Source organism: Fukomys damarensis, unplaced genomic scaffold (genome assembly GCF_012274545.1).
Source record: "Fukomys damarensis isolate Sample0158 unplaced genomic scaffold, DMR_v1.0_HiC HiC_scaffold_7, whole genome shotgun sequence".
In the NCBI taxonomy this organism is placed as follows: Eukaryota; Metazoa; Chordata; class Mammalia; order Rodentia; family Bathyergidae; genus Fukomys; species Fukomys damarensis.
Genome location: NW_022900919.1, coordinates 20422819 through 20439528, shown reverse-complemented (window position 1 = coordinate 20439528; position 16710 = coordinate 20422819). Strand labels below are relative to the sequence as shown.

Genomic DNA, 16710 nt, shown 5'->3' with positions numbered 1-16710 from the left:
TTATGCAGAGGCCCAGCTCTTTTTTAGTCCAATAGCCCTGCAGAAGTGTGGAAACGCTGACCATGAGAGAACAAATTCCCTTGGCAGCTCATGAGAGCAACACACTGAGAGCTCCCTCCTCACAGGACTCTCTTTCTTTGCCCAAGTCTGCCTGAAGCCACTGAGCAAAGACAACCATGCCACCCATGGGTGCTTTTCAGGGCAAAAGGAAGCACAGCTCTGGTCACCTTCACCTTGGCCAGCAGATTCTCCAGGTCTTGTGCTTTTTGGCACCCAAGCAGACTCAAGCTCAAGTGGCTTTTTCTACAAGCTGGGCCCAGGCCTAGGCTTGGAGGTCAGTGAGAACTTCCTTACGGAGCACACTGGCTCACACTGCAGGCCTCGGACCTCTGCAGCCCTGTGGCAGCTCAGTGAGAGTCAATACTGTACACAAACAAACACTACCAAATATCAGGCATCCTGCAGCTTCCTCTCCTGCCCAGGGCCTTAACACTGAGCTATATCACCAGCCCTTTCTGGGACAGAGACTCACTGAGTCTCTAGGATGCGCAGGCTGGCCTTGAACTTGTGATTTTCCTGCTTCAGCCTCCCAGAGTACTGAGATTACAAGCACGTGCCACTGTGCCCAGTTTCCAGTAGACCCTTAACTTATTAACTCAGTTTGTTCACCAGGACTGGTTGTAACTCAAGTTGGTAGAAAAAGGCTCAGACTCCTCCACACAGACTTCAAAGTCTCTCTCCTGTATACTTGAGATATTACAAGCACGTGCCACTGTGCCCAGTTTCCAGTAGACCCTTAACTTATTAACTCAGTTTGTTCACCAGGACTGGTTGTAACTCAAGTTGGTAGAAAAAGGCTCAGACTCCTCCACACAGACTTCAAAGTCTCTCTCCTGTATACAGGCAAACCTGTGTTCTTAGAGAGACACAGGCCCAGGATTTCTCAATTAACTCTACATAGGAAAGGATGTTGTAATGCTCCTTCCAGAACTCTTTAAGGGTTAAACCTGTATGTGAGACCATCTGGAAGCACAAGTGGCTGGCATTTAGGTCATAACTCAATTCTTTGATCGTAAGTTAAAACTAAATTCTGGTCATAACCCAAGTTGTTCAGATGTCAGGCTGGTCATAACTCAAGGGTCCACTGCATTCTCTCGATTCTACTCGTGTGTGTGTGTGTGTGTGTGTGTGTGTGTGTGTGTGTGTTGTTTTTCTGAAACAGAATCTTGCTAGGCAGTTCAGGATGGCTTCAAACTTACTATGTAGCCCAGGCTGACCTCAAACTCATGGTTATCCTCCTGCTTCAGTCTTCGTGCTGGGATTACAGGTGTGCACCACAATACCTGGCTTCCACTCCTAAAGTCAAGTCTTAACTCCGAGCTGAACAAAGCCCCAGTCTCTGCTGGACACCCACCCTGCCATCGCTGGCTCAGATGTGTCCCAGTCTGCTGGTGCTGCCTGCCCATGGGAAGCTATGCCTTGCATCACCCGCCTGCAGTGCTACTGATGCTTGTCTGACATCCCTCCAAGAGCTGCCCATCTCTGGCTCAGACAGCTGAGCTTCTTTCCAAGCAGGCAGAGCCTTGGCCTGAGAGGGGTGAGCCACCCTGGCATGCTCCTGTCCAGGGACTAGAGATATGGCCACAGCTGTGCTTGGGTAAGTGGACACAAATTAAAGGATTACTGGGAACAGGCAGCCACTCCTGACTTGTTTGATTGGAAGGGGAATTAGGGACAAAGGATAAATCCACCCCACCTGCCCAGGTGTCCTCCCCAGTCCCCCTGCTCTGACACCACACAGGCTGCCACAAAGCTAGGCACTTTGCAAGTAAGAAGGAAATGCTGCAGTCAGAAATAGCAATTAGTCAGCTGGGTCAGGGAACGAACTCTCCTTGGCCAAGCCCAGGAACAGCTCCTCCCAGCCAGGCCTCTCCATGCTGGTGAGCCAGCCTCCCCCTGGCCCCCCATCTTTTTTCTATGAACTCTTTGAATCTCAGCTCTCCTTTGCCCAGTTTCCAGGCTTAATCTCTATCTAACCTAACTCCACCTCTTTCTCTGCATGTGTGCGTGCATGTGTGAACCCAGGGCTCTGCATGCTAGGCAAGCACTGTACCCCCACACTGCACCCCCGCCCTTCATTCTCTCCCTACTGAAAGCACCTCCCACCCTGCACCCAACCCGACTCCCACCCCCCACCCCTGCTCCCATTTTAAAATTATATCCCAAGCTCTCTAGAGACCCAGTCTAGGAAAGAAATGTGAAGCTTCCTCCAAAGGCAAAGAGCTTCTTCTCCTTTTTTTCCCTCCAGAGATCGAACGTGGGACCTTGTGCTTGCGAGTCAGGTGGCAGAACCACTGAGCCAAATCCCTGGCCCGGCAAAGAGCTTCTTAAATATCAGGATCCATCATTGTTCTAAGATCCTCCAAATATCCAGGCCTATTTATGCACAGGGAAGTAGGTGAAATTCCAAGCAAACTGGTCTATGGAGCAGAAACCCCCAGGGGAAACAGGAGTTGCATATAGCATGTCCTGAGCTGTAACTGAAAGGGGGGTCTGGAAACAGCAGGGTTTCCTGGCTTGAAGAGCAGAAGATTGAATTTTGGTTTGGATTGGTTTGGTTTGCTTTTACAGAACCGAGGATTAAACTCAGGGCCTTAGCCTAGAGCTACACCCCCGAACCACCCTTTAAAAATTTGTTTTGGATAGGGTCTCACCAAGTCAATATATTGCCCAGGCTGAGTTTGAATTTGGCAATCCTCCTGCCTCAGCCTCCCAAGCGCTGAGGTTATAGGCATGAGCCACCACATCCAGATGCACACCAATTTAATCACTCTCTTTAAATATCAAAAAGCACAATTAGCTGTTTTCATTTTCACAGAATATAGAGACAAAGGCTATGTGCTTCAACTTTAGAGGGTCCAGTGGATCTGAACAGTTGCTGTCCAGGTGATACCATGTCCACCCTTGAAACAGGCTGGCACCGCAGGTCCTGTCACTATGATGGGGTCTCTTCCCAAGTAGAACTGGCCTAAGTGGCCTAACCACATCCTTTGAGCTCCATTTTCCATATGATCAATTACATTTTTTGATTTTTAGTATTTGTGTACTAAAAATGACTTAAATTTCCAAATGGTTAAAAAATTTAAAAAGTATTTTTAAAGGCTAATGCATTAACACAATGAACTAGGGCAAGAATACATCCTGATGCAGGTAGTTCCGTAATGTGCCCGGGAGAAATAGGATTGGGAGATGCTTAAGAATCAACAATGTGGGCCAGGGATTTAGCTCAGTGGTTCCGCTACTGCCTCACAAGCTCAAGGACTTGAGTTCCATCCTCAGTACCAAAATATATAAATAAATAAAAAAGAATCAACAATAGTTCAGCCTTGGAAAGGCTTGACAAGAACCAGAACAAATGGTTGAAAAAGAGCTGAAAAAACATAAATCTGATGCAAATTGAAACAGGAATAAATGCAAATGAAAGTCACACTGCTCAAACAAGGAGAATCTCTGGTTTTGTATATAATTAGGGCAAAAGTAGATAAAAAGAGAAAACATAGTACAACTCTTGCCTTTGGCAAAGTCTTTTGTATTTTGAATATGGACAGGAATGAGAAGATAGAATCTGGCCAAAGAAAGATACACAGAAACAGTTCTGGGTGTGGTGACACATATTGTAATCCCAGTACTCAAGGCTGAGGTAGGAGGATCACTGTGAGTTCAAGGCTAACCTGAATTACAAAATGAGACCATCTCAAAAAACAAAAAACAAAGATATGTGAAGACATAAACCAACCTCCTCATTTGATGGATGAATGAGGGAGGCTAGGTGCCTGTCATACAGAGTCTGGACCTCAGTTTTCTCCTGTGAGATAACTCAGGATGAAATAGGAACATAGCACTCCAAGGAAATAATTCTGCAAAAGTAAAAGGCAATATGCCCATCACTCTTCATTTCACTGGTGAAGCAGGAAGTTTAAACAGGAAATGGTTAAGTAAATTGTTAATCTACCATGATGAAAGTGATTGCAATTACTGAAAAGGATTTTAAAGGTTATATAGAAACACAAAATATTTGGAGGTGCTGGGAAGTGGAAAACAGTGTGATGTGAAATTAGAGACAGTATATTAGTCACAGCCCATTGTGGAGCCAGCTCTACTCCCCGCTAGCTGTTTGACCTTAGGGAATGTCTCATAAAGAATAACAACAGTTATCTAGCTTGTAGGATTGTTTTGAGGCTGAGTAAGAGACTGAGAATGTCTGCTGCTAGCTTTTTTATTTTGTTTTTTGGTACTGGAGATCGAACTTGGGACCTTGGGCTTGCAAGGCAAGTGGCGAAACCACTGAGCTAAATCCCCAGCCTAGCTGCTGTATGTGTTAAAAGCAGACATAAAGACACACAGAAATGTTCAATCAACCACTTTTATCATAACCACACGACAAATACCACTCTGCACGCTAAACCTGTTCAATGGAAAGAAAATGAGAGGAAAAAGTGAAAACTGCAACAGGAAAGACAAGACCATAAGTATGTATTTTCTCTAATAACTGTATGTCATTTCCCACTTTTAAAAGACGTTTTAAGTGGGGACCTGAAAAATCACACCCATGGGAGCTGGATTCTAGGTCCCTTTTTTTTCCCCAGGCTTCCATGCCCCATGGTACCTGCTGGGAGAGGAGGGCAGCAGCAGTGCAGACCCCACAGAAGTAAAACCTGCAAAGGAACTGTCCTAACCAGGTCAGCTCCTAGAACTTATAGTTGCGTCTGAGTCAGATTTATTCATCCAGGCACACTCACTCACTCATCCACACACTTCTGTGAGCTACTGTGTATACAAAGAACTGTGCTGCAAGCTTTTCAACCATCATAGTGAGCCAGATTGTTTGGAGCAGTCTTCAAAATACTACAAAAGTGGAAAAAAGCAAGCTTCAGAACACTGTATAGAATGCTACTGTTTGTATTAAAAATAGATATATAAATATACATATTTAAAAACTTATAAATGCATAGAATTGCTTTGAAAGAATACACAGGATATAGACAGAAGCAATTAATTGGACAAGGGCTATGAGGCTTGACCCCCACTGGAAGGTTATTTTTTATTGTATGCTCTGTACTGTTGGACGTTTGACCATGTGTATGTACTAATTTTTCAAAACAAAAAATAAAGGAAACTGCCAAATCTGAATATATAGCAGTGAATGGGATGGAGGTTCCTTAGTCTTGAGGAAGGCAAAGTGTGGGCTACAACTGTTAAGGTTTTTTGTTTTTGTTTTAAACCAGGCAGTTTACATACATTAAGGGGAAAATCCTTTCTACAACAGTTAGCTCATAGTAACTCAGCATATCATTTTACAGAGATAAAGTAGTTGGAGAACAAAAACTAGGCATTTGTCAAGGCTAAGAGAGTATTAAACGTGAGGGTCTTATCTGTTTAACTTGATCAGTAGACCTCTCCTTGAGGCAGTTAAGCGCCCATTACAGCCAGCATTCTCTGCTGATGACAAATGACAGCACCATCGTCCAAAACACTGTGAAAGAGAAGAGATCAGAAGATGCTGGACGGGGCAACCTTTTCCCGCCAGTCCTCAAAAAACAATGGTCTTCAAATGGCAGAGGAAACCCCAATGGGAATGACCGGTCCAAGGATGCTGCTGCTTCAGCAGATGTGATGTGCAGGGCCCTCTAGGGGTCAGGGGGCATGAATGGTCTTCACTTGGGGACACCCCAAATTTTAGGGAGGTAGAAAAGCAGCCATGGTCACTAAGACACCAGAGGGCTTGATGGGCTCAACACAACACTGCCGTCACAGATGGCCGGACACATCTGTCCTTTCACATCTCAGCCTGTGTTCTTCTTGGTAAAATGGGGGATAACTGCGATGTCTGTGAGGATTAGTGTCACTAGAAAACATCTAGCTAATGCTGGGCATGTGAGCAGAGCTTAAAATACAACATCACAATTACTAAATCACAGAGAAGTAATGCTCTCCACCAACGCTTAGCTGATAAGCAGCATCCTGGGATGAAGAGCCAGAGGTGGATGCTACCTCCAAACCCAAACGTCAAATACAGCCTCTCCACCTTTGTTTGCTTTATAAATCAGAAAGAGCTGGCCTGTGCATGACCTCATAAGAGCCTGTAAGGGAGCTGGATGGAAATACCAGTTCCACTTGGAAAGAGAGTCTGTGAGGCTGGGGTTTTGCTAAGAGCTGGCTGTGAGCAGGCACCAGGCCCTGCCCCCGGGTGCTTAGTGAGCAGCTTGGCATTCCTCCACCCAGGAAGGGGACATGTGTCTGGACTCAAGACAGGTGGCTGAGCCTGTGACTTCTGCACCTCCTCTGCCTGCGCTCAGCTACCACTGCTTCTGAGTGGGACAGACTTCAGGCATCCACCCCACACCCCTCTTGTGCCTCCTCCAGGACCTGATCTTATGAATGGACCCAGGGTCTGGAGCTGGCTCTGGCTCTGCAGGCAGCTGGGGGAGCAAGGAGGGGCAGCCTTGCCAGGAAGAGCAATTAAAAATGCTATGGGTGTCAGAGTCTCTGGAACTAAGGCAGCACCAACCTTTCCTACTGCCATTAGCATTTCAATAACAATCTGGCATTTGATACAGGGAGAAAAAAACTGGTTTTTCTTTCAACTGTGGAAAGGTTGAGCATATTTATCTGACTTAATTTATAACTGCAACTCACACCTCCCATGAATGATCACCCCTAAGAACCCAGTAGGCACCATGCACGAGGGTTGTACTAGATTTGCAGGGACAACCCCAGGCCCAGGGTAGCCCCAACTCCACCACCAGTGAAGGCAGCCCCACCATCCCCCTGGTCTACTTCCAGCTCTGCCACACTGAGTTCCACGTGGCAGAAGCAACAGCAAGGTCTCTAATGCTGCAGGAAAAGGACAGAATTCCTGCTCTCCACCCCCTCAACCATAAAGGGTACCCCTTCAGTGTAAAGCTCCTCTTTAGGAAAGTGGGAGACACCCAAGAAGACTTCAACAGGCCTTACAGTCAGTGCAACCAGCCCTGGGAAGACCTGCAAGGTGACTCTGGACTGGTACGGAGACACTGCTCCTATAGAAGGTCTCTGGAGAGTGGAGAAGCACCGGCTGCTGGTCTTCTCCTCAGGAAGGGCCTTAAAGGGAGGAGGGAAGGGCCAACTGACTCAGACAGGAATACAAGAGCCTGCCTGCATGGTAAGAAGAGTTTTTATTGAAATATAGTCTGAAAAACATGAGTGCAGCCAAGAGAAGGAGGGTTTGGCTTGCTGTGGCAGCGGCCTCTCTAATGGCACAGGAGTGAGAACATACACATCCCCACATCTGTGTGCCCTGAGCCCCACGGTCAGGGAAGGCAGCACAGCAGCAGAGCAAGGGCCCACCCACCCTCAGCGCCTTCTCAAGGGGCCTGGCTCTCTGCACCCTCCTGCCTTGGCCACACCTCCTGTTGTCCCTAGTTCCAAACAACAGTGTGTTCAAGCTTCTCCCACCCACAGAGACACAAGGAGCCAGTGTGACAATTGGTTCTCAGGAACATTTTTAGGGAAAAGCACCAGAAAAGACAGGAAGGAAAGGTAAGGTGAGCGAGGGCCCTTGCCAAGCCGGGTTGGGTAGAGCTCTCTCCTAGAGGGACTGTTGCATGAAGCCCCCTCCCCTCCTTCTCAGGCTCTGTGTGGCATCCCAGGCTGAAGGCAGCCGTCAGGACCTCCCAGATGAGCACAGGCCAAGGATTTGGGGTTCAAGCTGAGCTGACAGCATTGGGGTGGGGCTACATAAGCAGCCTGGAGTTGGAAGGACACAGACAAGAGTTGAGTACCAAGAAGCAGCACAAAGCCATAAATAACAGAAGCGAATTCAGAGCTGGGAGGGTCCTGGGCACCCAACCTTTCCTGTGGCTGGGGACACTGCGCACCACAGCTCAGGGCACAGTGGCCACGCTCCTAAGGGCACAGCCTTTGACTTCCACGGTCTTCAAGGCAGTGAGGGACACTGGAGCCCCACCCAGGCCACACTTCCAAGCCTCTGGTCACACCTGAGGGGACAATGTGAGGCTGTCCTGGTCCTGAGAGGACTGTGGCTGGCTCTGTGCATCCTGAGCCCGGACCTCTGCCAGGCCAAGGCCCAGCGGTGCCCTCACCTCTGGGTCAGCTGACAAAGGCCCACCAGCACATTCCTCTAGTCCATTCTCTCTCATTTCCATGGCTACCTCCTCCCCAGAGCCCTCCTCTGGCTCAGATGCCTCCACCTTCACCTCCACTATCTCCTCCTCCTCTTCCTCCTCTTCCTCCTGGTCTCGCACTTTGTGGACGATGAAGAGGTGGCGGCTGAGGGAGCTGGCAGAGGTGTAGCACAAGCCACAGAGGAGACACTGAGCTGTGGAGCTGTCCGCCTGGTGCTGAGGTATGTGGCTCTGGAACTCCAGCCCCGAGTCCGTGGCAAAGCTACATTTTGCACACTGAAAGAGGGATTTGTGCCTTTTTGGGGGAGGGACAGTAGCGCCGTTGCTGGTGCCTTGAGAATCCCCTGCTCCACTGAGGGGTCTTTTCAGATGATTCACCTGAAAGGAGAGATGCCATAAGCAGAGCCCCCAGACATGATCACAGCCACCAAAAGCCTAAAGGTACCACCCAGGCCAGCTTACCCAGCCCTAAAAACAGCTTTGGTTGTTCGGTTCCAGTTGTATGGTTTTGGTTTGGTTTGATTTTTGTTTTGAGATAGGGTCTCACTCTGTAACCCAGACTAGCCTGGAACTTGTCATCCTCCAGCTAGATTTCAAAGTGTGAGCTAACATGCCTGGCCCCCAGTCTGTGTTTTAATGTAACAGATACTTGTGATATGAATTCCAAGTATATGGGGAAGATACAGAGCAAACTAAGTTCCTTCTACTGCTCTCCAGCTCTCCAAAGAGCACCTGGCTCTTGAGGCCCCTCTGAGACAGCCTATACATGTGCACACACAAACTACTGTCCTCTATCAAGTAGCTGTATGCCACACACACTTCTCATCTTACTTGACAGCACAGGCACAGAGGCTATGCTCTCCTGACAGCAGCACAGGCCCACTGTGGAGGTGACAGCCCCACTGTCAGCATTAGGCCGAGTTCCAGCTTTGTTACTGCCATAGTTCTACAGCAAACCCCTTCAACACATTTCCTTATGCCTAAGGCCAAAGCTCTCCAATGGTCAAGCCCCAGAAGCAGGAGCGGGGAATGGTGTGTGCATTGTGGAATGGGGTGGAGATGCATTTTTCTCAGGAGCTGATGTTGCCAAAAAAATCAACTGATGCCCCAACTATTGTGTGTTAGGACAGCCAGCCTCTCTGAGTAGCCAAGAGTCTTGGGGACTCCTGGCCCACAGGCAGCCCTCTACTGTCTGACATGAGTCTTCTGTGGCAGGGAGAGCAGGCTGCTCCTGGTGTTCCCAAGAAACAGGGACAGTGCATGTGGTGGGGATGAGATCACAGGCAATGGGCCTGGAGAGCAGGTTCCCAGGACTTGCCCAGCACCACCTGACAAGCTGACGAGGCTGCCCTTCTGTGAGGCTGAGTCAGGAAAATGTACAAAAAAGCACCCAAGGGTGCACAGAGAATGGCGCATGCCCAAGCAGGGTGTCAGTGACAGAGACACCAGTAGCAGAAAGCTGAGGAGCTGGCTCCTGGGTCTCACAGCAGACTACAGTGACCATGCTTTGAGAAGCAGTTACTCTGGCTCCTCCATGGCCCCCACCCTCTCATACTTCTCTAGCTGCAGCCCAGCAGGCGGCTCACCTGAGGGGAATGTCTGTCCGGAGTTCTGACTTTGGATGTCGTCTGGCTCAGATCAGGGCTCCTGATCCCATGCATAAGGCTGATGTGGCTCTCCAAAAGGGAAGGCCGAGGGAAGCTGGGAGGGTCCTCAGTGCAGTACCTGCAGGACACAGCAGAGGCAGGTGAGACCCAGCTGCAAGCTCTCCCGGTGCGCTTCACACCTTCGCCAGGAAGGAGCTGGGGTGGGCGGACAGCCCTGCCTCAGCCAGCCCAGTGCAGGTCGGAACTCTGCACATTTGACATCCGGCCCTCCACATGGCCTCGTTCCCCACTCTTGCTGCCCAGAGGCCCCAAGGTGAAAGGGACAAGTACGTCCCGCAGCACAGCACAGTCACCAGAGAGGCTTGCAGTCACACTGCCACACTCTTCTTACACCTCAGGGCCCTTTGCTAGGTCTGGCCATGCAGCCAGGGCTGGGAGTGAGACAGGAAGGATGCCAGCAACACTGGGCCCTCAGGCCACCCCTACACACTCACCCACACGAGTAGACCTTCTTCACGGTGTCGTGGTTGTTTCGGATGTGTTTTCGCAGGCTGTTCGGAGTGTGGAAGGACTGTTCACACTGCCGACATGGGTACCGCTTCAGCATCTAGGGGGAGGTGATGTGTCACAAAGGTCAGAAACAGAAAGTCATTCGGGGGAATCTTCTCAGATGATGCAGTGGGGAGGGATGTTGCCCCAATGTCCTCAAGACCTGTGGGATCCACCCTGCCTAAGGCACCAGTCGTGGGAGTTGGCTATATCAGAAGTCCTACACTCAGAACAGAAGTCCAGACTCACAAAGCCTCACTTACCCGCCCATGGCTCTTTTTCATGTGGGACACGTAGCTCTCTCGGTCCGGAACCCACTCCTGGCACTCCTGGCAGGTCCAGCCCGTGCTCCTCAGCCGGGGCCTGGTTTCAGCCCTCCGATGGGCTTCAGGCCTGCCCCAGCGACCTGAGGATAGGGAGCTACCTCGGGCGGCCACACTAGTGGCCTGGGGCTCCATGGGCACTCGAGAGCCAGGGCGGCCTGAGGACGTGTCCGCTGCAGACTGCAGGCTAGACAGCTCATCCACATTCCGGGGAACGCCGTGGGTGCTCTGGGGATGGGGAGAGCAGTTACTGACTGGACGAGGGGCAAGAGGCCCAGCGTCAGACCCCTGGACTCCTGCCCCGGGCGCCCCACCTTGACATGCTGCATCAGCTCTGGCTTCTGCAGGAACAAGAGCGGGCACTCAGGGCACTTGAAGACGCCCGCCTGTGTCTTGCTGACATTCTGGTAAAAATGCTGCTGAATATGCCTCTTCTTGTTGAAGACCATCTCACAGGAGCACTTATAAATGAGCCTGATGAGACAAGTCCCAGGGCGTGAGGTGACCACGGCTCTGCTGGCAGAATCACACAGCCCCGCCACCCCTGCTCTGCTCTCCATGCCAGGGCCAGGCAGAAAGCCCTGCCCGAGCCCTTGCCTCAGGACATCATTAGCAGACTCCGGCGGCCTGTCCACTAGCCTCAGCTCCCCGGTCCATCCCGACAGCACCCGGGGCCACTCCTCTCTGCACTCACTGGGAGGGTCTGTGGGGCTGGGTGGGGTGCTGGGTGGTGCTGTGGTCCTCAGTACTGCTGGCAGTCTTGAAGGCCATGGGGCAGAATGCACATTTGTGGAAAACTTGGCAGTGTCGCTCCTGGATGTGGCTTTTCAGCAAGGCCAAGGTCAGGTGGACGACACCACAGTGGATGCACCTGGATGAGAGAGATGGGAGTGTCAGACCCAGAGGTGTTGCTACTGGAGGAGAGGGACAGAGGCAGGGTAGGACTACCTTGGGGCCTGTCCCTGGTCATGAGTGGAAGCTCCCTTCCTCCACACACATACCCTGACCATGCTGTGCAGCCTGGCACCAAGTGGGCACCTGAGGTCCCTGGAGCCCAGTGCCACACCAGTGGAGAACCCTCCTTCCACTGTCCAGGAGACATCCTTCTGCCAACCTGAAATCCAAGCCCATCTAAGGAGGCAGTGGGAGGGGAGAGGGAGCTCACTAACAACAGTCTCAGTCCAGTGTGTGGCCCCAATGCAGAAGTACAGAGGAATTGTGAAGGCCTCTGCCTTCCCAGGGACTGGCACCGAGCAAGCACCTAGTCAGGAAACTCAGTACGCCTGGCATAACCACAAGATGGAGCCCGGGAAGAAGCACTCGAGAGCAGCACTGTCTAGAGGACCCACTGTGAAGATGGACACTGGTCACATTTCAAGCACTTAAAAGCCACACCTAGCCGGTACTGTTCTGGATGGTGGGGCTCTAAAGTGTTGTGACACCCCAGCAAGACTGTGGGATGGCTTTTTATTTGCTTTCCATTGAGACATGGTTCTGCTAATGTTACTCAAACTGACCTGGATTTGCGATCCTCCCACCTCAGCCTCCTAAGTAGCTGGGATGACAGGTGTGCACCACTACACCTGGCTCTTTTTATTTCTTTTTCTCCCTACAAACTGCATCTTCTGAGTTTCGTTTTGTTTGGTACCAGGGACTGAACTTGGGACCTTGCGCTTGTGAGGCAGGTGGCAGAACCACTGAGCTAAGTCTCTGGCCCTTCTGAGTTTTGTTTGGTAGATACATATTTTTGTAATATATGAAGAACCCAGGTCCTCGATAAAGAATTATCTTAAATAGTTTTTCTAAAATGGAGGTCATGTGAAACTCATTTAACCTAAAGCATTTCTACAAATTTTCTTCTTTCAGTGCGATGACCCTGCCCCTGCCACCAGCAATTTTGAGGTTCCTAGTATATCTTAAGAGTTCAGCGTTTCCCCTGCTGCAAAGACTCTCACAGGTCTACCCACCCCACTCCACCCCTGCCGGAGGAAACATCTTCCTTATCCTGCTCCTTATGTTCCTTTTGTTCCAAAAGTTCCTAACCCTATGACCTTGAAGGTCTGGTAGGTGTTACAAGAGAGGCTGCTGTTTTATTGAAAGAAAGAACAACCTGGGTTTGGCGATTCACACCTCCCATCCCAGCCCTTGGGAGGCTGAGGCAGGGAGATCACCATGAGTTCCAGGCCAACCTGGGGTACACAGTGAGTTCAAGGCCAATCTGAACTACATAGAGAGAGCCTGTATCAAAAGAAAAAAAAAAAAGAAAGGACAAGATTTCACCTAAGAAGTCTTTGATTCCTGATTCCTGAATATTAACTTTATTATAAGTTTATAAACCAATTTCACAATCCATATAAATCATCCCTGAATCTTGTAATCCTTTTTCTTCCTTGTACAAGTAGGAGTTGGGTGATGGGGGGGACAACAGGATCACCTCTGCAAACAATTAGCAATGAGGAATAGTTCACAAGAACAGGATGTTGTTGGCAATGAACTCTTCAGAGCTTTCATTACTGTCTACATGCTTTGAATTATAAAATTTTTACATAAGCTCCTTATTTTTCTTTTCTTCCCATTAGACAAAATAGTGAAACTTGAGGACCTGGGTTCAATTCTCAGGAAACACACACACACACACACACACACACACACACACACGCACGCGCGCACACGCAAACTGTTAGTACACACAAGTGCTTCATACCACATATAAGGCCATGATGGCAAACCTTTCAGAGCTTTCAATAATATAAACTGCCCACTGTGGCACTCATGCCATAGTTTTGCCACCACTGCTACAAATTAGGAGTGGGGAAAAAACCCACACATTTCCAAATTCATCCAAAGTTGCCCCAGTATACTTGATAGATAGGTAGATAGATAGATAGATAGATAGAAAGGTAGATAGATAGATATAGATATAGATAGATATATATCTATATCTATATATATACTTGTGTATTTGGTATATATACTTTTATGTATTTATTTGGGCAGTTTGACTAAACTCCTACACAAACAATACAAGCATACTTCTCTCAAATGCCACTGCAAATCCATTCAGTGTGGTAAATGTTCATTGAGAAACTTCATCCACTGTAAGCACCTAGTGGGTAAAAAGGACTCGTGCTTCAGGGAAGCACTGACCCCAGCAGGGTTTACACACTGAAGAAAAATCCAACCTCTTGATACAACCTTTGACCATTCTTTTTTAAAAGAAAGTAAACAATTATGGAATAACTGTATGTTGTAAAATATGCAAAGTTTCAGAAAACAGAATATAGTCTGACATTTAACTCTGCTAATCACAAATAAGAAAATGTCGTTATTAAGTCTTCGTAGGAAAATGGATGCATCTTAAGACAATAATGTTAAGGGAAAAAAATCAGACATGCAGCTTAAATATCCCATGGTTTCTGATATCTGAGACCCAAAATACAAATAATTTTAATAGCAAAATAAAAGGTAACAGGAAACAAGGAGATAGATCTTTTGCAAATGGAAAAGGGAGAGGAGATGAGGGAAGGGGGAGGGAGGCAAGAGAAAGGGAAATGAAAAGAATTAAAGTCACATTATGCATGCATTCCAAGTCCCCATGAGGAATGCAATCATTACAACCTGCAAACACACTAATAAAATTTCTAGCCAGGTATGGCGGCGCACACCTGTAATTCCAGCTCTCGGGAGGTTGAGGCAAGAGGATTGCTATGAGTTCGAGACCAGCCTGGGCTACATAGTGAGTTCCAGGTCAGTCTCAACTACATAGTGAGACTGTCTCAAAAAACAAAACAAAAATAAATAAATAAAATTTCTAAAAATTAAAAATAAAAGGGAAAACCTTCTATATTTCTTCCTTATGACATCACTGCTACTTCCCAAATTACCAACAAAGCCCAGAATACATGATAAAATTCTAAAATATATATAATGTATATAGCTACATTTCATGTAAAGCATATCTACTGCACAATGATATACATATATATTTGGCCTTTACACTTTTAAAAAAGCAAAAATAATAAAAAATAAAATAATATTGTAAAACTCTATTGCAGAATTCAGTGAAGTAGAACACATCTATCTTTTTAGAATTTAAAAACATTAATACCAAAAAATGGGAAGGAATGTTTGTAAATCATATATATATATATATATAAAACAAGGGACTTACGTCACAGAACACTTATAACTCAATAACAAGATAACAATTCAATTTTTAAAATGGGTGAAGAATCTGAATAGACATTTCTCAGAGATACAAATGGCTAATAAGCACATGAAGATATGTTCATGCTCAATACCATTAACATCAGGAAAAATACAAATAAGACACTGCTTCACACCCAAAAGGACAGTTATAATCACAATGTCAGACAAGAGCAAATGTTGGCAAGGATATAGAGTTTAAACCCTTTGTACACTGCTTGTAGGAATAGAAACTTGTAGAAAAACAGGCTGACGGGTTTCCAAGAAGTTAAATATAAAAGTTATGATTTGAACCAATGATTCCACTCCTAGGCATATTCTCAAAAGGAAAACAGGCCCACAAAAAAACTTATGCATGTGTGTTCATTAGCAGCAAATATTCATAACAGGCATAACAGGAGGTTGAAACAGCCCAAATACCCATCAAATGATGAATAAACAAACAACGTGGTCTATCCATACAATGGAACAGCATTCAGCCATTAAAAGGAATGAAAGACTGACAGCTGTTACACGTGTGATTCTGAAAAATACTATTCTAGGACCACGTATTATATGAAATGTATAGAAGAGGTAAATCTAAGAAACAGAAAGTGAATTAGTGGTTGTCTAGGGTTGAAGGGATACGAGGATTGGTGGGTACGGGGATTCTTTTTGAATGGTAAAAATGCTCTAAAATTATTTATGGTGGTTGTAGAACTCTGTGACTGTATTAAAAATCATCTTTGTATTCTGAGTATTTAGCAATGCTAACGATAGTAAGTATGCATATAAAAGACAAATGAACTAAATCAAAACTTCTGAAATTCCAAGGAGCAGAAAATGTGATTAAATTTAGTCAAAATTAATTTTTAGAGCCAGGTGTGGTGGCGCACACCTATAATCCCAGCACTAGGGAGAGGCTGAGGCAGGAGGTTCGTTGTGAGTTCGAGACCAGCCTGGTCTAGTGAGTTCCATGTCAGTCTCAACTACCTAGTGAGACCTTGTCTCAAAAAAAACAACAACAACAAAAAATAATTTTTAGAAGTCAAAATAACAAAAGTTCCCAATTAGGAGACCTGACTGGGTCAAAGTAAAGTTGCAGATCCATGTCTTTAAGAGTAAGCTTTGATCAACTTGATCTTTTTCCTGAAAATGACTTCTGCTTATAAATATTTGACGCAAAAGTGGTGGCATAAAAAACAAAACAAAAATTTAAAAATTAAAAAAAGTGTACAGATAAGTATACAGATAAGTGAGGCATATAGGACTCCAACTAGCCACAATTAAAAAAAAATCTACACCTAGACATATAATAATCAAGATCCCAGAAACCCAACAGAAGAACAAAATACTACAGGCAGTAAGAGAAAAGAAACAAATCACATGCAAAGGAAAGCCCATTAGAATCACAGCAGACTTTTCAACACAAACCCTTAGGTCAAGGAGAGCCTGGAGTAAGGAATTTCAAGTACGAAAAGAAAACAACCTCTAGCCTAGATTGATGTATCCTGCAAAACTCTCTTTCAGAATGGATGGGGAAATAAGATACTTCCATGACAAAGAACACCTGAGAAACTTCATGAATCCCAAACCAGCACTACAAGGAATTCTAAACAATGAAGGTAACAACACCATGAGCAAATCAAATAGGCAAGGCAAGAAACTAGAAGGAGGTGAGAAAGAAAAGAGTCAACAAAAGGCCAATAATAAGTCAGTACATATCAGTTATAACCATCAATGTCAATGGCCTCAACTCACCAATCAAGAGAAATAGACTGGCAGAATGGATTAAGAAGCAAAATCCAACAATATGTTGTATATAAGAAACACATCTACTGCAAAAAGAAGCCCATAGACTGA

General features: G+C 46.8%; 2 protein-coding genes across 6 annotated transcripts in view; both read right to left on the bottom strand.

Moving 5' to 3' along the window:
- The window catches only part of Alpk3 (alpha kinase 3), a 56986-nt gene extending 53058 nt beyond the window's left edge, over nucleotides 1–3928 (bottom strand). Inside the window, exon 1 of the mRNA XM_010621117.3 lies at nucleotides 3797–3928. Within this exon, the coding sequence (XP_010619419.1) occupies nucleotides 3797–3804 (8 nt within the window). The 5' untranslated portion in view covers nucleotides 3805–3928. The remainder of the gene's footprint in view (nucleotides 1–3796) is intronic.
- A 1081-nt stretch (nucleotides 3929–5009) lies between these two features.
- The window catches only part of Znf592 (zinc finger protein 592), a 46396-nt gene continuing 34695 nt past the window's right edge, over nucleotides 5010–16710 (bottom strand). For 2 of the 5 annotated variants that reach the window (XM_010621118.3, XM_010621119.3), the window contains 7 exons: nucleotides 11357–11533; nucleotides 10977–11136; nucleotides 10603–10890; nucleotides 10285–10397; nucleotides 9770–9908; nucleotides 8256–8561; nucleotides 5453–7140 (listed from right to left, as the gene is read on the bottom strand). In XM_010621118.3, coding sequence (XP_010619420.1) covers nucleotides 6889–7140; nucleotides 8256–8561; nucleotides 9770–9908; nucleotides 10285–10397; nucleotides 10603–10890; nucleotides 10977–11136; nucleotides 11357–11533 — 1435 coding nt within the window. In that variant the 3' untranslated portion in view covers nucleotides 5453–6888. Of the gene's footprint in view, nucleotides 8562–9769; nucleotides 9909–10284; nucleotides 10398–10602; nucleotides 10891–10976; nucleotides 11137–11356; nucleotides 11534–16710 lie in introns of all 5 variants that reach the window. The other 3 variants (XM_010621120.3, XM_010621122.3, XM_010621121.1) reach the window with 3 other exon arrangements.